General features: G+C 41.8%; 1 protein-coding gene across 2 annotated transcripts in view; it reads left to right on the top strand.

Annotated features, from left to right (window-relative positions):
• Nucleotides 1-26,293, top strand: part of ryk (receptor like tyrosine kinase) — a 309,552-nt gene that overhangs the window by 281,829 nt on the left and 1,430 nt on the right. For both annotated transcript variants that reach the window (XM_060835028.1, XM_060835027.1), the window contains 2 exons: nt 11,700-11,859; nt 23,214-23,350. In XM_060835028.1, coding sequence (XP_060691011.1) covers nt 11,700-11,859; nt 23,214-23,350 — 297 coding nt within the window. The remainder of the gene's footprint in view (nt 1-11,699; nt 11,860-23,213; nt 23,351-26,293) is intronic.

Below are 26,293 nucleotides of genomic sequence, written 5' to 3'. Positions count from 1 at the left end.
GGAATAGGAAATTTGACGTTTCGGGCATAAGCCTGATGAAGGGCTTATGCCTGAAACGTCGAATTTCCTATTCCTTGGATGCTGCCTAACCTGCTGTGCTTTAACCAGCAACACATTTTCAGCATGCTTACATACCCCAATTTAACTCTGGTACCCTTCCTTTCTTCTTGCTATTCTATCCATCTGTAAGGCTTCTGCTGTTTTGAGTCTTCAATATCTACTATAAGCCTCTTCATCCAATGACATGTGTCTTTCGATGTCCAGAGTTCGCAACATTTCATGGTTCTACTCTTTCTCTACACACCATACTTCCTGCTTGAATTCATCCACTATTCTGAGACAGATTTACCTGAAAATATCTGCTTCTAGCCCTCTCTGGTAAAGTCAAATCTGCTCTTATTGAAATAGCTTTCCACCAGTTGTGTGCTTTGATTTCTGGCCATCCTTGTCCTTTTCCAAATAGTTTTGAATCTAACAGAATTGTGATAGCTGTCCACAAATGCCCCCCTGCTGAAATTCAACCACTTGCCTACCTTTATTACTAAAATTAAGTCCAGGACTGCAACCTCTCTTATAGGGCTTCTACATGTTGGCTTAAAAAACTGCCCCTAGATGCATCTTATGGACTCCACTCCCTTCAAATCATTTACACAATGTGCTTAGGAGAGCTGCCATCCTTACCCAGATTGCAATGTGATTGACTGTTCCTGTTTTCTGGGCAATTCATGATAGACAATTAATGCTGATGTAGTTAGTGATTACCACATTACCAAGAACAGATATCAGAACTGTCTGAAATCTCAGAAACATATCTCAGTTGGATTTGATTTGGAGATGCTGGTGTAATACTGCGTTGCACAAAGTTAAAAATCGCACAACACCAGGTTATAGTCATCTGATGAAGGAGCAGCGCTCTGAAAGCTAGTGCTTCCAAATATAACCTGGTATTATGTCATTTTTAACTAAATCTCAGTTGGAGGGTTTTACAGAGTATTCCAGGGAGCAAGGGAGCCTACTGAATGTTCAAATATCCCAGGAAGTTCCCACAGTGGTCAGCATGTCAGGATGCATTGAGGCATTGTTTGAAAGATCCTGGCAAAATGTTTTTGGAAAGTGCAGAACTGAACGATCACTTAGTTGTCTGAAGTGATAACAGATTTGCTTTCCATGAACATATTTTGTCGAGACAAAAATTGATTGCTGGTCATTGCACAGAAAGTTTTGAGTGAAATCTGTAACATTTAAACTATCTATTATGGCTGTGAAAGGACAATTGTGCTGGTAATAAAGCCCCATTACTCCACCAATAGTGTAAATGTTGGTTCAGTTCCTAAAATGGCCAGTTGCTTCCCTTTTGTATTATTAGCAAAAATGAAAGAAACAGCGACCAGGTTTCTTTCATAAACTCAAAATATATAGTTTATTATAAACAAAACTTATTCTGAATGCAAGCATCAAACTCTGGTTAACATCCAAACTATGATTCAGAATTAAAACTTAATCCTACTCACAGAGACATTAACACCACACAAAAGGACAGGTCAATGCAGAGATTTCTTTTCGAAAAAAACAGAGCAAAGTACACAAACTCTTATTGGCTCAAGGGTCTAGAAACAAAGGGTAAAATGTGATGACTTTTCGCATCTACTGAATTTCCCATCAACTAAGCTGAATTTCTAATGGTTTTAGATTGTCGACCTGATTAAATATCCAGTTTGAATTCCAGTCATCTTGGATTCTACTTATTGAGAATTGGTTTAAGGTTTTACCAACTAGATGGAAATACTGGTACTCAAACTCTGTAAGGTTCTCAAGAATCAGCTGTAAGAAATAGAATGTTACGAGAGAGACTGCAACTTCTGGGGTGCCATCTTTATGTAGAACAGAACCCTATTTGGATGGAGCAGTTTTTGTCAGGTGTGTCCAGGAAGGGTTCCTGACTCAATATGTAGATAGGCCGACAAAAGGGGAGGCCATATTGGATTTAGTGTTTGAACCAGGTCAGGTGTCAGATCTCTCAGTGGGAGAGCGTTTCGGTAATAGTGACCACAACTGCCTGACCTTTACTATACTCATGGAGAGGGATAGGAGCAGACAGTATGGGAAAGTATTTAATTGGGGGAGGGGGAATTACAATGCTATTAGGCAGGAACTGGGGCACCTAAATTGGGAACAGATGTTCTCAGGGAAATGTATGACAGAAATGTGTTTAGGAACCCATTGCTAACAGTGCTGGACAGGTTTGTCCCACTGAGGCAAGGAAGAGGTGTGAAGTTGAAAGAACTTTGGGTGGCAAGGGATGTGGAACATCTAGTCAAGAGGAAGAAGACAGCTTATTTAATGTTAAGGAGGCAAGGATCAGAGAGGGCTTTCAAGGGTTAAAAGGTAGCCAGGAAGAAACTGAAGAATGGACTTAGGAGAGCTAGAAAGAGGGCATGAAAACGTTTTAATGGGTAGGATTAAGGAAAACCCGAAGGCATTCTACGCATATTTGAGAAACAAGAGGATGGCCAGAGTGAGGGTAGTGCCGAACAGGAATAGTGGAGAGAACTTGTACCTGGAATTGGAGGAGGTAGGGGAGGCCCTTAATGAATGCCTTGCTTCAGTATTCACTCCTGAGAAAGACCTGATTTGGGATCTGATTAATCCTTTACCATTCCAGACAATTGAAGATTATAGGAGTTGTAGGGATATTGTTTGATTTTGAATAGCTTACAAGCTTCCTTCAACAATTTCCCAGTAAAATAAGTGCCCCAATTTGTAGTGGGACTCCCCATTGGGTATTATTTCTTACATTCCCCAGCTGCACTTTTGGCTGTGCACTGAGTCCAGTGTACTCCTGCACTCCTGAGTACACATGACAATAAATTGCATTCTAATTCCGATTCTTCCCACTGATGCTACCAGATCTGCACCAACTGCTACCAACTACTGTTTCTGTTTTTGCTCTCCGGACATTCACAGTTCTTTGGTTCATTTGAGTTAGCCAAGGATCTGACGACTTTCGTTACTCCTTGTACCAACATTTCCAATGCCATTTTCTCTACTGGTTCCAGCGCCTCCCTACGTAAAAGGTATATTTTCTTTGATCCATCCCTGGGTCCCCACACATTTGTCCTGAAATCCAATCATGTCACTGGCACTGTTTCCATTATCATCCTTTGTTTCCCTTATATATCCCAATTCTCTGGCAATATCTGGTGCAGGATTGTGCTTTTTCTGATCTTTGATTAATACGTAGGCTTTCTAAGATTACAATTCTTTCTCTGGAATTGATTAGTTTCCCTAATTCCATCACTCATTCCCAATGTACCTCTTCTACATTCTTCCCAACCCATGATCAGACAAGCAATATCATCCCATCAACGTCTAACTCTAACATTTTACAAAGTTATGCAAGCATTCAACCCCACCACCACTTCTCCTTCCCTATATTCTTTGTTGTTAAGTCTCAGTCAGTTAGCAAAATGGATGTGCCCACATCATGCAGCGTTCAGCATCATCAACCCCCTGATGGTGAGCAAATGAGCATCCCCTGGTCATGTTAGCCCTGACCAACAGGGGCCACTCCTCCCTGTTTTTGGTTCAACAGATCTAGTTTCAGCTAGATTTGCTCATGTGTCATTCCCACCTCCTTCCTTACTTAATCCTTGGTGACCATATAAGCAGCCAAGTTGGAAGTAATAAGCCATGTCGAGAAACTTGCGACAAAGTGATGGCAGATTCCACACAACAACCTGGATTTCCTTCATTTGCTCTGGTTTTTCTCCCACAGTTCAAAAATGTACAGATTAGGTGGACTAGCAGTTCTAAATTGCCCCTAGTGTCCAGGATGTGCAGGCTATGTGGACCAGCCATGGTAAATGTGGGGTTAAGGGATAGGGTAGGAGGTTAGATCTTTGTGAACTTACTGGGCTGAATGGTCTGCATCCACGCTGTAGGGATTCTCCCAGAGGACTAGGAGGCTGTGCTGAGATGGCAAATTGGGCACGATACCAGTTTCGAATTCGAAGAATCTGGGTTTTCTAAGTCACAAATGACAGCCTGTGTACCTGTGGCGAAGGTAACCTTCCCCTTCTCAACCTGTATACACCTCTCTTGCATCTTCACAGATATCTGGCTGGGTGAACCTGTTTTCACCAGACTCAATACTTATCTAACATATTATAACCAAAGTATTATTGTAGTATATTCTCTTGTTACCTCTGGTGTCCTCCAAGGATATATCCTTGGTGGTCTCCTACTTTTCAGTTCTATGTTGACCCGGGTTTTCATACGAAAACACTAGGTTTTCATAAGAAAACTGAAAGCATCTAGATTTATATCGCAGCTGCCTCTGTGAACTCCTCCACTGTTGCTAAATTATCAGATTGCTGATTTGACATGCAGTTATGTGAGATAAAATTTCTGCTAACTGAGAAGACTAAAGCCGTTGTTTTCAAACTCTAAAATCCATTGCATAGGCGCTGAGTGCATTCTTCTCCCTCACAGCTGTACTGAGAAAAGACACCTCGGAAGGCTCATCCACGAAGGCCATATGGGATCAGGAATAAGAAGGGTGCAGTCACTTTGATGGGATTATACTACAGACCGCCCAATTTGCCAGCAGGTGATCAGGAAGCAGATATGTGGACAGGTTATGGATAAACGTAAACCTACCAGGGGTGATGTAGTGGGTAATTTTAACTTCCCCGATGTTGACTGGGGCTCATTTAGTGCCGGGGCTTGGAAAGGGGAGGTATTTTTTAGGTGTGTCCAGGGCAGTGTTTTTGAAACAATATGTAAATAAATCATAGTGGTATTGGGGATTGAGCCAGGCCCGGTAATCAAAATTCAGTGGGAGAGCACTTTGGGAATAGTGACCATAGCTCTCTAGATGTTTAAGTTGCTTATGGATAAGGATAAGAGTAGTCCTTAAATGAAAGTACTAAACTGGGGGAAGGCTAACTAAGACAATATTAGAATAGAATAGAATAGCCTTTATTGTCACCTGCACTTGAATGAGTGCAGTGAAAAGTTTGTAATGTCACCTCTTTGGCGCCATCTTAGGTACGGGGTACCGAGTTATAAGATACTTTAGTTAATTACAGAATTGAAGGAGTAAAATAAAATAATCTAGCATAGAAATACCAAGTTGGACCGAAGGATCTGTTTCCATGCTGTACATCTCTATAACTCTATGACTCAGCTTGCTTAAAGTCCAGAATGTATCTTTAAAATTACTCAAATTTCCTTTTCACTGAGTCTAAACTGACCGGGCTTCAGACCACGAGGCCTCACAGCCTTCACATGCTCACCTCTGCCCTGGATTCTCCTCCCAGGTTGGCCTGGCCTCAGTCTGATATCCGGCTGTGACTCACTTCAGGGATTGGCTTCCCAGGTCGGCTGGGGCTCAGTCTACTCCCGCTCCATGCTCCCAACTCGCTTCCAGGACTCGCCTCCCGCACTTTCATGGTTTCTGACTCACCTTCCGTGCTGGCCTGGACTTGGACTCGCCTCCATTCTCCATTCCCTCGGTTAGGGTAGTTTAAGAAGTTAAAAGTGGGATGGGGATAAAGACCGCAGAAAAGTTCAGAAGTTTCTCTCTGGAGAGAATGAGGAAGAGAGGTTACCTGATCAAGGTATGCAAGATAATGAGAGGCTTGGATAGAGTCAATAGCCAGAGACTTTTCCACAGGGCAGGATTGACTGGCACGAGGGGTCATAGTTTTAAGATATTTGGAGAAAGGTGTAGAGGGGATGTCAGAGGAAGGTGCTTTACGCAGAGAGTTGTGATTGTATGCAGTGCGTTGCTAGTGGTGGGGGTGGAAGCAAAGTCATTAGGGACATTTAAGCGACTGCTGGACATGCACATAGATAGCAGTGAATTGAGGGGTGCTTAGATTGTTATTTTATTTTACATTAGGATTAATGCTCGGTACAACATTGTGGGCCAAAGGGCCTGTTCTGTGCTGTACTGTTCTATGTTCTAAAAGAGGGAAGAAAGGAAAGAAAGAACCTAGCAAGCAGAGGAGCGTACTATTCACCACCACCTTGAATTTAATTCACAAAAGAGAAAGACATGGTGGATGGTGAGTCTCAAGAGGGATATATTGATATTTTGGAACATGTCAGTATTAGTCAAGAAGTGGGGAATGAAAGTACTAAACTGGGGGAAGGCTAACTAAGACAATATTAGAATAGAATAGAATAGCCTTTATTGTCACCTGCACTTGAATGAGTGCAGTGAAAAGTTTGTAATGTCATCTCTTTGGCGCCATCTTAGGTACAGGGTACCTATTTGGGGCAGCTATTTGAGGATACATTCATATCTGTCATGTAGGAATCTTTTAAAGACCATTTGTTTAGAGTTCAGGACCATCATGTACCTGTGAAAATGGCATAAATTCAGAAACCTTGGATGATGACCGAAATTGAGAACTTAGCCAAAAATAAAAAGGAGGCAAACGTAATGTTTAGAAGCTGAAGACAGACAGACCCCTTGAAGAATACAAAAATGGCAAGAAAGAATTCGAACAAGGGCTAAAACAAGCCATGAAATGTTTTTGGCAAACAGATTAAGAAAAATCTCACAATGTTTTATACATATATAAGGAGCAGGTGGGTAGCTAGAGAAAGGGTAGGTCTGCTGAAGGACAAAGAAGGGAATTTATGTGTGCAGCCAGAGGAAGTGGGTGAGGTCCTTAATGAATACTTTGCATCAGTATTCACAAAGGACAAGCCATGGTAGATGGTGAGTCTCAAAAGGGGTATATTGATATTCTTGAGCATGTCGGTGTGGGAAAAAGAAAGGAAGAGGTGTTGGGTGTTTTTTTAAAGCATTAAGGTCAACAGGTTCCCTGGACCTGATGGGATCTATCCCAGAGTGCAGAGGGGAGGTAAGTAAAATTGCCGGGGTTTGGACAAAATCTTTGTATCTTCTTTTGTCACAGGAAAGGTCCCAGAAGATTGCAGAACAGTCAGCATTGTTCCTTTATTTAAGAAGGGCAACAGGGATAATCCGGGAAATTACAGGCCGGTGAGCCTTGCATCAGTAGTAGGGAAATTATTGGAGAACATTCTTAGGAGTAAGATGTACTCATATTTGGAAAAATATTAATTTATTAACAATAGGCAGCATGGCTTCTTGTGGGGCAAGTCATGTCTCACAAACTTGATTGGGTTGTCTGAGGAAATGCCAAAGATTGACGAGGGCAAGCTGAAAGATTGTCTTTATTGACTCTAGCAAGGCTTTTGGCAAGGCTGATACAAAAGATGAAGTCACATAGGATCCGTAGTGAGCTGGTAAAATGGAACAGAACTGGCTAAGTCAGAAGACAGGAAGTAGTGATGGAAGGGTGTCTTTCTGAGTAGGGATCCATGATCACTGGTTTTCCTCAGGAATCTATGCAGGGGCCCCTGATGTCAATAGTGAATGTAAATGATTTAGAGGAGAATGTAGATGGCCTGATTAATAAATTTGCCAATGACGCCATGACTGGGGGATCTGGATAGTGAGGAGGATTGCCAGAGTATACAGCAAGGTATAGATAGGCTGGAGACATGGAAGGGAAATGGTAAATGGAGTTTAATCTGGACAAATGTAGGGTGGCACGGTGGCTCAGTGGTTAGCACTGTTGCCTCACAGCGCCAGAGACTTGGGTTCTATTCCCACCTCAGGCAACTGTCTGTGTGGAGTTTGCACATTCTCCCCGTGTCTGCGTGGATTTCCTCTGGGTGCTCTGGTTTCCTCCCACAGTCACAAAGATGTGCAGGTCAGGTGAATTGGCCATTCTAAATTGTTCAAAGTGTTAGGTGCATCATTCAGAGGGATATAGATCTGGGTGGTTTACTCTTCGGAGGATCAGTGTGGACTTGTTAGGCTGAAGGGCCTGTTTCCATACTGTAAGGAATCTAATCGAATCTAAAATACGAAATGATGAATTTTGGAAGATATAATGCAGGAGGGAGTTATACGGTGAATGGAAGAACCCTTAGTAGCATGAACATACAGAGAGATCGAGCATCATTCCTGATGAAGGGCTCTGGCCTGAAACGTTGAATCTCCTGTTCTTTGGATGCTGCCTGACCTGCTGTGCTTTAACCAGCAACACATTTTCAGCTCTGATCTCCAGCATCTGCAGGCCTCACTTTTTACACAGAGAAATCGAGGCATACAGGTCCACAATTTCTTGAAAATGGCAACACAAGTGGACAAGGTGGTCAAAGTATTCAGCCTGCTGATCAGTGGTGTTTCACAGGGATCGGTTGTGTGACCTCTGCTGTTCATGATTTTTAGAAAAGACATGGATAAGGAAGTGGAAGGGCGAGTTAGTACATTTGCTGATGACACAAAGATTGATGGAGTTGTGGGTTGCAACGGGACATTGACAGGATGCAGGGATGGGCTGAAAAATGACATATGGACGTCAACCTGTAAAAGTGTGAAGTGATTCATTTTGAAAGGTCGAATTTGAATTCAGATTACAGGGTTAAAGACAGGATTTTTGGCAGTGTGGAGTAACAGAGGCATCTTGGTGTCCATGTCCATAGACTCCTCAAAGTTGCCACTCAAGTTCATAAGAGTTGTTAAGAAGACATATGGTGCGTTGGCTTTCATTAGCAAGGAGATTGAGTTTAAGAGCCGTGAGGTTATGCTGCAGATCTATAAAGCCCTGGTGAGACACAACTTGGAATATTGTGTTCAGAGTTTGGAAGAAGATTTGTAGCTCGGGTGTTCGTTGTTGTGGTTCTGTTCACCGTGCTGGGAATTTGTGTTGCAGACGTTTTGAACCCTGTCTAGTATTATAGAACAAGCCAAACAGAGAACGGCCAGGGAATTCCTAGAGGCATGGCACTCATTCAATCAACAAGCACATCGACCTGGACCCAATATACCGGCCACTGCAGCGGACAGCTGGAACTGACAACCGGAAGCAGCAGATACAAATCACTAAAAATGCCGGAGGAAACATCACAGAAGCGCTTCACAGGAGGCTCCCAAGCTCTGAGGATGTCACCTAGACAGGGGCCGAAACGTCTGCAACACAAATTCCCAACTCGGCGAACAGAACCACAACATATTGTGTTCAGCTCTAGTCATCTCATTATAGGAAGAATGTGGAAGCTTTGGAGAAGGTGCAGAGGAGATTTATCAGGATGCTGCCTGGACTGGAGGGCCTGTCTTATGAAGAAAGTTGAGGGTTTTTCTCATTGATGTGAAGAAGACTGAGAGGTGACTTGATCGAGGTGGACAAGATGATGAGAGACATAGATAGAGTAGATAGCCCCAGAGACTTTTCCCCAGAGTGGAAGTGGCTATCACAGGGGGTCATAATTTTAAGATGATTGGAGGAAGGTTTAGGGGAGTTATCAGAGGTAGGTTATTTACACAGAGAGTGGTGGATGTGTGGAATGCACTGTCAGTAGTGGTAATAACTTTAGATACATTAGTGACATTTAAGTGACTTTTGGATAGGCACATGGGTGATGGTAAAATGAATTGTATGTAGGTGAGTTTGATCTTAGAGCAGGATAAAAGGTCAGCACAACATCAAGGACCTAAGGGCCTGTACTGTGATGTACTGTTCTATGTCTGTGTCAAGAAGGCACATGTCATGCATGCCTTCATTGGCAGGGCATAGAGTATAAAAATTGGCAAATTGTGTTGCTGTTTTATAGAACTTCAGATCAGCCATATTGGAATATTATGCACAGTTCTGGTCACCATCCTACCAGCAAGATTTGGACGGTTTGGTAAGGGTACAGAAGCAGTTTACCTGGTTACCTGGTTATGTTACCTGGTTTGGAGGGCATCAGTTATGAGGACATATTGGACAAACTTGGTTGTTTTCACTTATATGTGGAAGGATGAGGGATGACCTGAGAGAAGTTTACAAAGTTATGAGAGGAATGGATAGTCAGTCTTTTTCTTACGGTCAAAATGTCAGTTGCTCAGGGACACAGGTTAAAGTAAAAGGGTTAAATTTAACAGAGATGTGAGATGCAAGTTTTTTACAGTGTGGATGGTAAGTGCCTGGAATGTGCTGCCAGAGGAAATGGTGGAGGCAGATACACTATCAATATTTAAGAGACATCTTGATAGATATTTGAATGTGTAAGGAATAGAGGGATATGGAGTGCATAGAGGCAAAAGGTTTTTAGTTTAAAAGTGCATCAAGTGTTGGTGCAGGCTTGGTGGGCCAAAGGGTCTGTTCCTGCGCTCTACTATTTTTTTTTGTTCTAACAGTCTGAGACTAAGACAAATTTGTTTGCAGCCTTGATATCATATTTGATGTCCATCCACGGCATCACCTAGATTACCTATTTCCAACACCAGAATATCACCCGACTTTGTCTAATCCTTAGTTCTTTTTCTGAAGCCATCATCTGTTGTGTTTAAACCTGAAGATTCCAATGTTTTTCTAATTGCCTTTGGCTTTGTACCCTCTAAAATCTTGAGGTCATCTAAACCTCTGCATGTATATTAACTCGCACAATATACTGTCTCCCAATCACCCATTGTTGTCACTGACCTGCATTGGCTTACAGTTGAGCATTCTGTTGTTTTTAAAGTTCTTATCTTTTTTTCAGTACCCTACATGACCTTGCCTCTGTCTATCTTTGTGAACTCCTTCGTAAGATGTAGAAACTGAAGTAAGCCTCAAGCCTGCTCCACCACTCAGATTATGGCTGATTTGATTGTCACCTCAATTCCCCTATCTCATCTACTTTTTAGTCAAGAATCTATCTATCTCTGTCTTTAAAATATTTAATAGCCTCTCTTCGAAAGAGTGTTGGGAAAACTTGCATTTTCAGAGAAAAGGTTTCTTCTCATCTCTGTCGTAAATGGAGACTCCTGAAGTGTATCCCCTCATCATAAGTCCTTCTCACAAGGAGAAACATATTTTCAGCATCTACCCTGTTGCATATTCTCAGGATCTTTGCATATCTCAATGAGTTTGCCTCTTATCAAAACTCTAATGGGTGTTTCTTCAAAGGTATCTTCTCCATCCCAGATATCAGTCAGCCATGTGAACTTTTAATCATGCTATTGTTGATGCATTTTCCTGAAGATTTGGAAGTCCCAGCCCCTCTGCTTGATTTCTTCCTTTGATATACTACTTAACCCAGCTCTTTGATCAAGCTTTTGGCCATCTCATCTTGTGTGACAATGTCAGCATCCATTTTGTAATGCTCCTGTGAGTTTTGATGGGATGTTTGTTGCATTAAAGGCACCATGTAGAAATATACTGCATGCTGTGAAATGTGTTTTTTCCCTCTCCAACTTTATGGTAATGGGAGCCCAGAAAAAAATCCCATGTTTCGCATAAGCCAATCTAACCCTTTGGTTGGAGCCTTGGGTGGGGAGATGGAAAAGCTCTTGCCAAACTATAAAACACATATTTGGAAATATAACTGGTATAAATTATTTCACTTTGGTAACCAAAGTGGTCTGCCAGAAATAAAATATATGTTATACAATTCAAAAATAGCTGCATATTAAGGCTCATTTCAGTGCCAGCATTTGAATGTTCACTTTCCATTCGAAAGAACTGAGTACATACACTCCCCACTGCTTCAGGTTTCAAATTTCTGTCCTACATTCAGTTTCAGAATCTGATAACATGCCAAATTTTACTACTTCTGACTAAACAATTCACATACTTGTATGTTTCAATGCTGAAGTTAATGATTTGCTTGTCCATTATTTATTCCAGAATTGACGATAGCCTTCAGGTAAAGATTACAGACAATGCGCTCTCCAGAGATCTCTTCCCTATGGACTACCACTGCTTGGGAGACAATGAGAATAGACCTGTTCGGTGGATGGCACTTGAAAGTCTTGTCAACAATGAGTTTTCTAGTGCAAGTGATGTGGTGAGCAATCATCCAATAATTAGGAATTTCATAGTTAGTACAATGTTCTGAGTTCATTCCATACTTTGGAAGGTAAATTCACTGCCCAGTACAATATTGACAAATACAATATGAAGTATTTTTATTCCTTATCTCGGAAGTATATCTGACAGTTCAGTTAGCTTGCCTGAGCGAAAAGTGTCTCTTTACACTCCTAATTATTTTGCAGTAAATTTTGCTGAAAATTACAAAAGTGGTTATAGGGAGAAAGTGAGCACTGCAGCTGCTGGAGATCAGAGTTGAAGAGTGTAGTGCTGGAAAAGCACAGCCGGTCAGGTGGCATCTGAGGAGCAAGAGGATCAACGTTTCGAGCATAAGCTCTTAATCAGGAATGAGAGGGTGGGCCAAGGGGGCTGAGAGATAAATGGGAGGGGGGTTGGGCTGGGGGGAAGGTAGCTGAGAATATGACAGGTAAAAGAAGTTGGGGGTGAAGGTGAGAGGTCAGAGAGGAGGGTGGAGTGCATAGGTGGGAAGGAAGATGGACAGGTCAAGAGGAGGGGTGCTGAGTTCGAAGGTTGATCTGGGATAAGTTGGGGGGAGGGAAAATGAAGAATCTGGTGAAATCAGCATTGATAATTGAACAACCCAAGTTTGATCTCAGCTATGCTCTCCTTACAAAGGTGTGGAAAAAGAACAAGTGTTATGGTACAACTTTATTTGATCCAGAACTAGCTGAGTGGCAGGAACAGAGAGTGATGATCGAGGGGTGTTTTTGTGATTGGAAGCCTGTGTCCAAAGGCTCCACAGGGATCAGTATTGGGTCAATTGCTTTTTGTGGTTTATTTAAAACAATTTAAACTTAAATGTAGAAGAGTTGATCAGTAAGTTTGCAGATGACACAAAATTTGATGGGTGGTAGGGAGAAAGGTAGCTCTGGATTACAGAGGATATGCAGAGGAACCTCGATTATCTGGCATTCGATTAACCGAACAAAATACTTCCCGTCCATGTCCTTTGGATAATTGAGGTTTCTCTACAGATGTGCTGGTTAATGGATTTTAATCTGGATAAATGTGACAACATGCGCTTGGACAGGACCATAAGACAAATGAAGATATGATGAACTGTAGTTTCCTGGGAAGCACTGGGGCTCAGAAAGACTTTGATATGCATGTACACCCATCTTCTAAGGTAGCAGTACAGGTGGACAAAGTAGTCAAGAAGGCATATAGAATACTTGCCTTTATTAGGTGAGGCATAAAGTTTAAGAAAAGGGAGGTTATGTTCAAACTGTATAAACTGTTGGTTAGACCACAGCGTACACAGTATTGTGTACAGTTCTGGAATCTACTATATAGGAGGAATGTGATTGCAATGGAGATGGTGAAGAGGATGTTACAAGGATGTTCCCTGCACTTGAGAATTTAAGTTATGAAAAGGGATTGGACAGAATGGATTCTTCTCCTTGCAGCACCAGAGGTTTGGGGGGTGGGGGTTGGAGGGGAGGCATGACTCAGATGTATAAAATTACGAGGAGCATAGATAGGGTAGACTGGAAGAAATCTTTCCTCTTGGTGGACACATCAATAACCAAGGGACAAAAACGTAAACAGCACGTGTAAGGAAAAATATTTTCACTCAGAGTTTGGGAGGAATCTGGAACTCACTGTCTGTAAAGGTGGTAGAGAAACCCTCATAACATTTAAGAAGTATTTAAACATGCACTTGCGATGCCAAAGCAATGCGCTAAGTGCTGGAAAATGGGATTAGAATACTTAAGTGCTTGTTTTTGACTGACATAGACTCGATGAGCATTTTTCTGTGCCACAGACCTGTATGACTCCATCTTTGTAAACTATAACGTATAACTTAGTGTTATGACCATCTTCACACTTGTTGCTCCTCCAAGACTTTCAGGTTCATTGGCCTTCAATGCCATCACCTGACTACCCCGTCACACATAGGACCCCCTCCACCTCGCCACTCATGTCAGCACTCACTGCCCCTCCTGATACTTTTGTGCTCAGTGGATCTCCACCCCACCTGTCCTCACATGCTTGCCAGCCCTCCATCACTCTCATGCTTGCCACCTTTCTTCATTCCCTCACACTCAATGGATCTTCCCAACCCATCACTCTCACCAGTCCTCCTGAGACCCTCACAGTAACCACCTCACCACACATCCTTACTACCTCCTCATACCCTCATGGGGAAGTAATGGTATGATCACTAGATTATTAATTAAGAGACCCAGTAATATTCTGTGTTCAGATCCCACCATGGCAGATGATGGAATTTGAATTCAATAAAAATCTGTAATTAAAAGTCTGATGGTGACTGCTGATTGTGAGAAAAACACATCTGATTCACGAATGTCCTTTTAGGGAAGGATATCTACTGTTACACTCAAGCCCTAATTGCAAGAAGGGTTCAGATATCCAGCTAGTGATAAGGTGCAGAAGTAAGTAGTAATAGTAACGAGAAAATTAGATTTTCAAGGCCAGTTAGACTCCAGGCTGACTTATAGAATTATACAGATGTACAGCGCAGAAACAGACCCTTCAATGCAAGTCGTCCATGCCAATCAGATATTCTAAATTAATCTAGTCCCATTTGCCAGCATTTGACCCATATCCTTCTAAACCCTTCCTATTCATATACTCATTAAGAGGCCTCTTAAATGTTGTAAATGTACCAGCCTCCACCACTTTCTCTGGTAGCTCATTTCATGCATGCATCACTCTCTGCATGGAAAAAGTTGTCCCTTAGGTTCTTTTTATATCTTTCCCCTCTCACCCTAAACCTACACTCTGTATTTCTAGATTCCCTCACTGTAGGGAAATGACGTTATCTATTTACCCTATGCTTGCCCTTCATGATTTTATCAACCTCATGAGGGGCAAGCATAGGGTAAATAGACAAGATCTATGTGATGATTTTTCTATGGTAGATCTATTTTTGTGTTCATTTAGGATATTGAATTTTAGCATCACATTCAGAAAATTAGAAATGGGCTAGCTATATATAAATGCAAATATTCATTTATAATCATGATGTTCAATCAGTTTAAAACTGCCCTGATTTTATTTCCATTCCCTCTGCAAAAAAAATAGTCATTTGCCTTCCAAATGACTACTATTAATATTTTTACTTTCATGTACAAGCAAACAGCTTTCCTCTGTTTCGCTCAGATTTTTGCATTTCTCTCAATTTAGATAATATGTTGTTTTTCTATTCTTCCTCTGAAGTGGACAAGTTCACGTGATTCCTGATGAAGGGCTCTTGCCTGAAACGTTAATTCTCCTGCTGCTCAGATGCTGCCTGACCTGTTGTGCTTTTCCAATACCCCACTCTCGACCAAGTTCACATAATGCTCTATCCACCAAACCTTTGTCTACTTACTTCACCTATCTACATTCCTTTGCAGACTCCTTATGTCATATTCATAACTTACTTTCCCAACCACCGTTGCAACATTAGCAAATTTAGCCATATATTCAATGCTTACACCTGAGTAATTTGTGTAGATAGTAAATAATTGAGGTACCAACAATGGTCCTTGTGCATTCCATTCATCACATCCTTCCAACCTGAAAGCAACCCATTTCTGCCCACCTGCTTCCTGTTGCCAGTGCTCATCCATTACCTTCCACACCATCAGCTCTTTTTTCATTATTTAACTTACAATGTAGCACCATATCAAATGCTTTAAATAAACATGCAAATTAGAAGCTGGCCATTTGGCCCCTTGAGTTTGCTTCACCATTTAATAAAACTATGGTTTATTTGATTGTAAGTCAAGAGCGTTGTGCTGGAAAAGCAGAGCCGATCAGGAGGAGCAGGAGAATCGATGTTTCGGGCATAAGCCCTTCATCATGAAATGTTGGTAAAGCTTCCTGTAGGAAGGGCTCATGTCTGAAATGTCGACTCTCCTGCTCCTCGGATGCTGCCTCACCTGCTGTGCCTTTCCAGCACCACACTCTCGACTCTGATCTCCAGCATCTGCAGTCCTTACTTCCTCTTTTACTTGATTATAACCTTAGTTCTACATACCTATTTAACTAAATAGCCTTTCAAACTCTTGCTTATTAAGAATCTTATCTACTTCTACTTAAAGCTATTCAAAGACTGTGTTTCTCAAAAGGCAGTGGAAACAGAGTTCTAAAGAGTCACTTGCTGAAGGGAAAGAGTTTTCTTCATTTATCTTTGTTGTGAAGTAGTGATCCCTGGTTGTAAAGCCTCCCACAAGAGGATACATCCTTTCTACATTTAAGTTGTAAAGATTCCTCAGAATTTTAAATGCTTCGGTCAAGTCACGTCTTATTCTTCTAAACTCCAGCAGATATGAGCCTAGCCTGGCTAACCTTTCCTCATAAGACAACATGCCGGTTCTAAGTATTAGACTAAAGTCAGAAGACACACAATACCAGGTTATAGTCAAACAGGTTTATTTAAAATCACAAGCTTTGAGTGCTGTTCATTCGTCCAATGAAGAAAGAGCAGCGCTTTGAAGGTTTGTGATTTTAAATTAACCTGTAGCCTGGTGTGACTTCTTTGAACCTTCTCTGAACTACCTCCTAACTGCATTTGCATCCTTCCTTTAAAAGTGAGACCTATTTACTAACATTCTGAGAACACCCAGAACACTTCCTATCTCAGAACTCTGCAATCTCTCATCATTTAGATGATTTCCTTCTTTTTTATTCTTTCTGCCAAAATGGACCAATTCATCTTGTCCTGAATCAAATTCCATCTGCCTGATCTTGGCATAATCAGCAAATTTAGCAACCAAACCTTCGGTTCCTAAATCCTCTATTTAATTGGAAACAGATGAGGTCCCAGCATTTGACCCCTGTCGCATACCACTTGTTACTTCTTGCCAACATGAAATCCCATTTATGCCTACCCTTTGCTTCTGGTTCAGCAGCCAGAAAGCCATTCTCATGTGTTACCCCTTACACTGTTTAACCTTATTTTTGCAGTAACTCATGGCACATGATTAAATGATTTTGGAAATCCAAGAACTGTACATCCACAGCACATTATTTTAAAGAACTTCAATAAACCAGTTAGGTATTCTTTACCTTTCTGAACATCATGTTGACTAGATCTGATTAACTTGAATTTTTGAAAGTAGTCTGCTATAAAATCTTTCATTACAGCTTCTAATACCTTCATTTTGACTTCAAGATAAACTAACTGTGATGTAGATTCCTGCTTTGTGGCTTCCTCCCTCTTTGAATGCAAGAGTTGCAGTCACTATTTATCAATCTAACGGATCCTTCCCAGCTACAGGAAATTTTGATAAATTAGAACCTATGCATCAACTACTCACTAGGTGCTTACGATGTGCAAATCAGAACCTGGACATTTGTCAGCTCACTGCTCCAACTATTTGCTTGGTACCATTTCCTTGATGATTGTAGTTTTCCCTTGGATTTTCTGATTTGTAACTATTTTATGGCTACTTCAAAGTACCTGATCAACTCATCTGCCATCTCCTTATTTTCAATTTTTAATTCCCAGACTCATTTTCTATGGGGCAAAGTTCACTTTCATTAATTCTTTTCCTTTTTATCTGTAGAGAGCTATTTGTGTGACTGCCCAGTGACATAACACAGTGCTGCATCCCTTATTGTATATATAAATGATATAGATTAGAATGTTGGTTGAGGGGGGTGATAAGTAAGTTTGCGGATAACCCACAGATTGGTCGGGTAGTTAATAGTGAAGATGAAGGTCTTAGATTAGAAGAAGATATAAACAGGTTGTCAGATGAGCAGCTCAGTGGTAGGTAGAATTTAATCCTGATAAGTATTAAGTGGTATACTTTAAAAGGAGTAACAAGACAAGGGGGGTCCTCCAGGAATGGCAGGACACAATGAAGCTCAGAGGAACAGGGATCTTGCAGTGTTTGTCCACAGATCCCTAAGGGTGATGGTTAAAATTGTAATTAAGGCAAATAGGACACTTGCCTTTATCAGTCAAGGCATAGATTATAAAGAGCAGAGGGGTTATGTTGGAGCTGTACAGGGCTATGTTTAGGCCAGTTGGGGTTTTGTGCACAGTTCTGGTCACAGTACTGAAAGGAGGATATGATTGCGCTGGAAAGAGTGCTGGGGAAATTCATCAGGTTTCATAAGTTAAAGCATCTCAGCCATGAAGATAAGCTCAGGTTGATTTCTTTGGAGCAGAAAAGATTGAAGGGAGAGCATGATAGACGTGTATATGATAATGAGTGACCTGAACAAAAAGCTGTCGTTCCCCTTAGTTGAAGGGTTAAAAACATGGGGGCACAATTTTAACTTGAAAGACAGACAGTTTAGAGGGGTTTTGAGGGAATGGGTTTTCACCAGATTGTGGTGGAGGTCTGGAATGCACTGCCTGAGAAGGCGGATGAGGCAGTTAGTCTTTCAACCTTTAAAAAATACTTGGATGAGCATTTGAAGTATCATAACATTCAAGGTTATAGGCCTAATGCTAGAAAGTGTGACTATGTTTAATATGTTTTTGATGGTACAGATTCAATGGGTCAAAGGAGCTGTCCTGTGCTATCTGTCTGCCCCTGCATCTTTCAAATTAGATTTTATTGTCAGGCGTACTCAAATATAAAACTACAGGAGTACAGTGAAAAGTATAGAATGTCGCCACACATGGCGCTATCTAAAATAGATTAGGTACAAAAATTGAAAAATAAAGAAAAAAAGCTGAAGTCTACATTATAGTTCTCCATAGTATAAATTAGGGAAATAAAGACAAAATGTTAAAAGACAAACATTACAGTCCTTCTATAGCCTGCATTTCACCAAAGATCCTGAAACAGCACTTTCCAAACCCATGACCACTTCCATCTAGAAGGGCAAGGGCAGCAGGTACTTGGGAACACCACCACCTGCAAGTTCCCTTCCAAGCCACACACCACCCTTACTTAGAAATATACCACTGTTCCTTTACAGTCGTTGGGTCAGAATTGTGAAATTCACTCAATTGTGAGTCAACTCACAGCAAATGGACTGCAGCGATTCAAAAAGGCAGCTCACAGCCACCCTCTCAAGGGAAAATTGGGATAGGCTTTAATGCTGGCCAGCCAGCAATGCCCAAGTCCCACAAAAAAATATTTTAAAAAATTGCTCCATGCTGGAGGTTTTCCACACATGGTCTCACTGTTCCTCTCACTGGGGCAATCCCAACTGGGCTCGCAAGCCACAGACTAACATTTGTGACTGGCTGACTGTATGGACCCCCAAACTGCTGACCGCCCCACTCCAGGCCTCCTGACCACTGACCGCCCCACTCCAGGCCTCCAGCCCACCCAGCACACCAGCCGCTTTGCTCCATTCCGCATCCACAGCCCACTGGCCATCCCACTCCAGGCCATCAGCTGCTGCAACACTCTAATACCATCGCTGCCACTCTCTCCACCAGGTATGTTTAACAAAAAAACTAAAAAGAAAGAGAAGAATGAAATAAAGGAGAAAAGAAGAAGCTGACAGAAAGCTGAGACTGGACACTGCCTATTCTGCCACCACAAGTTCACTTTAGCTCTGCTTTCATGTTTTCATAATTGCCCTTAATTAACTTAAAATTGTCTTGCACTCACTTCTTTCTCCCTCAAACTTGCAAAATTCGAACATATTATTATGGGGGTGTCTTCACTGAGGTTACTAGCTGATCCCATTTTATTATGTATTACTAAATCTAGTACAGTCTGCTGTTTTGATAGTTCCAGAATATGTTGTTTTTAAAACTGCTCCAAAAACATTCTATGAATCCCTCTTCTGGGCTACACTTGCTCCATCAAACTTTTCCAGTTGATATTTGGATTAAAAATACCCATGAATATTGATGTGTTAGAGACCTGTACATGTCTTTCTCAAGTAACTAAACTTATTCTCTGTGCTAATACCATCATTAACTAACAGAGCTACCCCTCCTCCTTTTCCTGGCTGCATGAATTTCCAAAAGAGAGTCCAGTACCCTTCGCTCTTTAAGGCATCATGCAGCCATATTTCAGATTGTACTTCTTAGTTCTTTCTGCACTATCAGTTCATCTGTCGCTTCCAATTGTGGCATGGATGCAGGTACAAACCCTTTAGTTTTTATTCTTTTTGTAACCTCTAGTTTTATCCTATAGTTTACTCTTAGATTTCAACACTGTCCCTTTCTGTTTACTCTTATCTATTTGTCATTTCCTTTATTAGTACCCTTCTCTGTTGTTTTGATTTACTATATCTCTCCAAATTTGATCCTTTGCCTCCTACTGTTTACTTCAAAATCCACTGTACTTCCCTAGTTATGCAGTTTACTGGAGCACCAATCCCAGAACAGTTCAGGTATAGATTGTCCCAAGTTCTGTTTTCTCCAGTATTGATGCCTGTGCCCCAAAAACTGGAATGCATTTTTTAAGCACGCATTGATTTCTCTAATCATCATCTTCCTTTCCCAACTTGCTTGTGGCCCAGGTAATAGCTAAAAATTATGATCATTGAGGTCCTGCTTAATTTGATGCTTGGCTGTTCATTCTGATAATTCTTTCTTTATGCTGCTATGGTCATTGTCATGACCACAGTGACTGGATTCTCTCCGGCCCTTAGCAGAAATCCTGAACCCTGGCATTGGGCAAGCAGTACAGCCGCCTGAAATCACTCCTTCTTTCAGTGAACAGTGTCAATCACCTGACTATACTGTCCCCTGTTTACACTACATTTCTTTTAGCTCTCCCCACTTCATGCCCCTCAGTGTTATAGTTGGTTAGCTAATCCATCATGCAGCCCTTGTTCTCGTCCAAACAAGCAGAAAGAATCTGTTGGACAACTGCAAAGGCTGAGACTGCAGCTCTCTGGGTCTCCTTGTCTGCCTTACTTACTGTTACACTCATCTGTCCTTAACCAGGGACCAAATCAGAAGACCCCCCAACCTAAGGGGTGTGACTTCCTCCAGGTATAAAGCTTTCCAGTAATATTCCCCACTCTGAGATCTCTTAGCGCCTCTACAACTCAACCTTCCAACTCCATGACTTTGTGCTGAAGCTCCTCAAGTCTCAATCACTTACCATTTGTCCACTTACAGTTTGTCCTGGATCACATTGTGTTTGTTTGTGTTGCAGCCATACCTGTTCTGTGATCCTTAATATGTTTTCCTTCTTTCTATATTGTATTGAGCCTTTCACTGGTACCTGTACTATTTTAAATCTTAGGAATTGAATTGACTGTAACAACTTATTAGATACTTACAAAATAGCAAGCATCTTTCCCAACTATGGAGTAAAAACCAGATCCTGGTGGCTGAGAAAGCAACGGAGCATTTATTTGCCCTTTTCCCTATTTCCCGAATCCCAGCACGCTGCTCATAGCTGCACTGAGGTACTTGGCCTTCTAAACATTTTAATCGATTGAGTAGGAACAGGTGGGACTTGAACCCAGGCCTTCTGGCTTGGGGTTAGGGATTCTTGCACAACTTTGCAAGACCCTTCGTGCTGGTTAAACAAAATAGTGAGCTGACTCCAGTTACAAAAAGTGTGGAAGTGTCAGCTACTTTCCTTCTATATCTGAATTCAGTTGCTCTTCCAGTGGAAACCTTGTGAAACCTGCTGAGGACTGAGAAATTTAGAATGAAATCTGTAAGCTTCAGTTAATTTGAGCAACTTGCAAATCACCCACTGCTTCTCTCTCTTCTTTGTGATTGCCAATCACAGAGCTTCTAGCTTTTTTTCCCCCTCCTATTGGTACTGTTTTCAGATCAGTTGTTCTGAAATCTTTCAGACCAGTATTTCTTCCTATCCAGAAAGCTGCAGTTGATCTCTTTGTAATCAATGTAAACTGTTTGAGGTCCTTTCAAATGTTCTGAAAAACAATGAGATTTCACAAATGTTTTAAAGCGTAGATCTTCCTTACTGTACTCTTTTCAGGTCAAAGATCATCTGATGTTCAACAGACCGTTTAATTAGCAAATATTGAGTATAACAAGTTAAGTTATAATTTTGAAATTGACTATATCCAGAAATGTAGGGCTGAAAATGTGTTGCTGGAAAAGTGCAGCAGGTCAGGCAGCATCCAAGGAGCAGGAGAATCGACGTTTCGGGCATGACCCCTTCTTCAGGAATGAGGAAAGTGTGTCCAGCAGGCTAAGATGAAAGGTAGGGAGGAGGGACTTGGGGGAGGGGCGTTGGAAATGCAATAGATGGAAGGAGGTCAAGGTGAGGGTGATAGGCCGGAGTGGGGTGGGAGCGGAGAGGTCAGGAAGAAGATTGCTGGTTAGGAAGGCGGTGCTGAGTTCGAGGGATTTGACTGAGACAAGGTGGGGGGAGGGGATATGAGGAAACTAGAGAAATCTGAGTTCATCCCTTGTGGTTGGAGGGTTCCTAGGAGGAAGATGAGGCGCTCTTCCTCCAGCCGTCATGTTGCTATGGTCTGGCGATGGAGGACTCCAAGGACCTGCATGTCCTTGGTGGAGTGAGAGGGGGAGTTGAAGTGTTGAGCCATGGGGTGGTTGAGTTGGTTGGTCCAGGTGTCCCAGAGGTGTTCTCTGAAACGTTCCGCAAGTAGGCGGCCTGTCTCCCCAATATAGAGGAGGCCACATCAGGTGCAGCGGATGCAGTAAGTGATATGTGTGGAGGTGCAGGTGAATTTGTGGCGGATATGGAAGAATCCCTTGGGGCCTTGGATGGAAGTAAAGGGGGAGGTGTGAGCACAAGTTTTGCATTTCTTGCAATTGCAGGGAAGGGTGCCGGGAGTGGAGGTTGGGTTGGTGGGGGGTGTGGACCTGACGGACTGAATCACGGAGGGAGTGGTCTTTTCGGAATGCTGATAGGGGAGGGGAGAGAAATATATCTCTGGTAGTGGGGTCTGTTTGGAGGTGGCGGAAATGACGACGGATGATACAATGTATATGGAGGTTGGTGGGGTGGTAGATGAGGACCAGTGGGGTTCTGTCCTGGTGGCGATTGGAGGGGCGGTGCTCAAGGGCGGAGATGCGGTAGAGGGCATCGTCGATCACATCTGGGGGGATATTGCGGTCTTTGAAGAAGGAGGCCATCTGGGTTGTACATATTCAGATATGTAATATTGGTATAACTACTTAATGCCTCTTATTCCAGTGATTTAGAGAAAAAAACTCAAAGAAAAATTGTTTAGTACCAGTATCAAAATCTAGGGGCCAGATATTATTCCTGAAGTTTAAGTAATCTGAATAGAAGTCCTGATTACAAACTAGTTTATTCAAATAGAGACTTTTACTAAAAACATTGTTGCTGAAATACTATAAAATACAGTATTTTGAGAAGTTTTCTATTTACATGCAAAAATATGCTCCCTAAACAAATCAAACAGATCTTACTGGTATACGATGTCTCATGGTCTGTCTTGTCTTCTTTTAAGTGGGCATTTGGAGTTACATTGTGGGAGCTCATGACATTGGGACAGACTCCATATGTTGACATTGATCCTTTTGAGATGGCTGCTTATCTTAAGGATGGATACAGAATAGCCCAGCCAATCAACTGTCCAGATGAACTGTAAGTTACTTTGATACGCAGTGTTTTATTTTTGTGGATCTTATTTATAATTATGGAACAGTTTGTTTTGCTCCGTTTGGGTGAACCAAGTCCCTACTTAATGATGGGGAGCTCTGACATGCTGCTGTATATCACAGTGACAACCACTGATCACAGGAGGATACTGCCAAATCGATCAAATGATCAGATCAGGAGGAGATGGAATTTAATCCTGATAAGTGTGAGGAGATGGACTTTGGAAAAAGGAACAAGAAACAAAAATATTCAGTGAATTTCAAGACAGTAGGAGGCTCACAGTAAGGTCACAGCTGGAGTTATGTGTGCAATTCTGGTCACTAGTTTATAAGAAAGGAGTATTTGCATGGGAGGGGATGCAAGGATGATTCACCAGAACTTTGCCTAGTTTAGCTGGATGAGTCAGGTTGTTCTCTTTAGAGGAGAGAAAGCTGCTAGAGGACATGTTAAAGGTGCATAAGATTATGAGAAGCATGGACAGGGTGTGTAGGAAGCAGCTAATAAAATTCTTTGAAGACATGACAAAGTTGTTTGACGAGGGAAGGAATGTAGATGTCATATACATGGACTTCAGTAAGGTGTTTGATAAGGTTTCCCATAGTAGGCTGATGAAGAAGTTGAAGTCACATGGGATCCAGGTGTACTAGCTAGATGGATCGAGAACTGGTTGGGCAACAGGAGACAGAGTAGTAGTGGAAGGGAACTTCTCAAAATGGAGACCTGTGACCAGTGGTGTCTCACAGGGATCCATGCTGGGACCACTGTTGTTTGTGATATATATAAATGATTTGGAGGAAGATATTGGTTCCCTCATTAGCAATGTTTGCAGATGACACTGAGCGTGGTGGAATTGCAGATAGTGAAGGAGACTGCCAGAGAATACAGCAGAATATAGATAGATTGGAGAGTTGGGCAGAGAAATGGCAGATGGAGTTTATTCCGGACAAATGCGAGGTGATGCATTTTGGACGATGCAATTCCAGAGCGAACTATACAGTAGATGGATAAGTCCTGAGGAAAACTGATGTGCAGAGATCTGGGTGTTCAGGTCCATTATTCCCTGGAAGTGGCAATGCAAGTCCATAGAGAGGTCAAGAAGGCATACAGCATGCTTTCCTTCATCAAATGGGGTATTGAGTGCAAGAGTTGACAGGTCATGTTACAGTTGTAAAGGACTTTGGTTCGGCCACATTTGTAATACATTTGGAGTCCTGGTTGCCACATTACCAAAAGGATGTGGATGCTCTGGAGAGGGTGTAGAGGAGGTTCACCACGATGTTGCCTGCTATGGAGGGCGCTAGCTATGAGGAGTGGTTGAGTAGGTTTGGATTATTTTCATTGGAAAGAAGGCAGTTGAGGGGGGGGACCTGATTGAGGCCGACAAAATCATGAGAGGTGTAGACAGAGTGGATAGTAAGAAACTTTTTTCCAGAGTAGAGGACTCAATTACTGGGGGTCACGAATTCAAAGCGAGAGGGGAAAAGTTTAGGGAAGATATGTATGGAAATTTCTTTATGCAGAGGGTGGGGGGTGCCTGGAATGTGTTGCCACCAGAGGTGGTAGGGGCAAGAACGATATCATTTAAGATATATCTAGACAGATGCATGGATGGGCAGGGAGCAGAGAGATACAGATCCTTAGAAAGTAGGCGACAGGCTTATATAGAGGATATGGATCAGCGCAGGCTTGGAGGGCCAAAGACCCTGTTCCTGTGCAGTAATTTTCTTTGTTCTGCAGTCCCCTTTATTGTCGGGTCAATACAAAGTGACATAATTTAAAGGTGTAAAGTAGGTTTAGAAGGGATTTGAGGCATTTTGCACCCAGATGATGGTGGGAATCCGAAATGAATTGCCAGGGAGAGTAGTTAGGAAACCTCACAACCTTTAAAACCTCACAGTTTGAAACATAAAATTCAAAGCTGAGGGCTAAGTGCTGGAAAGTAGGACTAATGTAGATTTAGAATAGTTTTGGTCAGTACAAACACGCTTATCCAAACAATTTCTTTTGTAATCTATAGTCTAAGATTCTATGAATTAACTTATTGGAGTTAGAATTTTGGCCTTGTCATTTTCAGCAAGAAAACAAAAGAGCAGAAGCTTATAACATCTCTAAATGATAGAATGACTGAATTTTAGCCAAATATTAAACTGTCACAGAGCCTCACAAAGTAAATGATGTGAAATATTTTCTATAAAGGAACCAGTTTAGAAAAAGGAGCGCACAATTGATTACAAATATATTCACCATGAGAAGTGTGTTTAAAAGGAGACATATTCTCTGATCCTCTTGATTTGGCTCTAACTGTTGGAAGATACCAGGGAAGAGGTCATATTCAACTTAATGTTTTCTGTTCTATCTAGGAGGGTAGGTCGGGAGTTAGTTGTTCTTAAATGATAGCAAATGTGTCATAAATTGTATTTCAACCAAAATCAATCAGTTTTCCTGAATGCAGATTCAGCATGAAGTGTATTTGTGATTCAAGGAAATAATTACATGTAGCTGGCAGCAATAAAAAAAAGGGAAAGGGGTATACTGCAGTGTAGTTCTTTTTCTATTCATTTCTGGGATGAGGGCATCACTGGCTAAGCCTGTATTTATTGCCCATCCCTAGTTACCCAGAGGGCAGTTAAGAGTTAACCACATTGCTGTGGGTCCAGAATCACATGTAGGTCTGACCAGGTAAGGGTGACAGTTTCCTTCCCTAAAGGACGTTAGTGAATCAGTTGGATTTTTCCTGAAAATCAGCAATGGTTTCACAGTCATTAGAACTCTTAATTACAGGGTTTTTTTTATCAAATGCAAATTCCACCATCTGCCATGTTGGGATTCATCCTCTTGCCCCCAGAACAATATCTGGATCTCTGGATTAGCAGTCTAGCAAAAATACCATAAGGCCATTGTCTCCCCACTAATGTCATAGTGGTGATA

This window comes from Hemiscyllium ocellatum, chromosome 13 (assembly GCF_020745735.1).
Source record: "Hemiscyllium ocellatum isolate sHemOce1 chromosome 13, sHemOce1.pat.X.cur, whole genome shotgun sequence".
Classification (NCBI taxonomy): Eukaryota; Metazoa; Chordata; class Chondrichthyes; order Orectolobiformes; family Hemiscylliidae; genus Hemiscyllium; species Hemiscyllium ocellatum.
The sequence above is the reverse complement of the archived record's forward strand: the minus strand, read 5'-3'. Positions and strand labels throughout refer to the sequence as shown.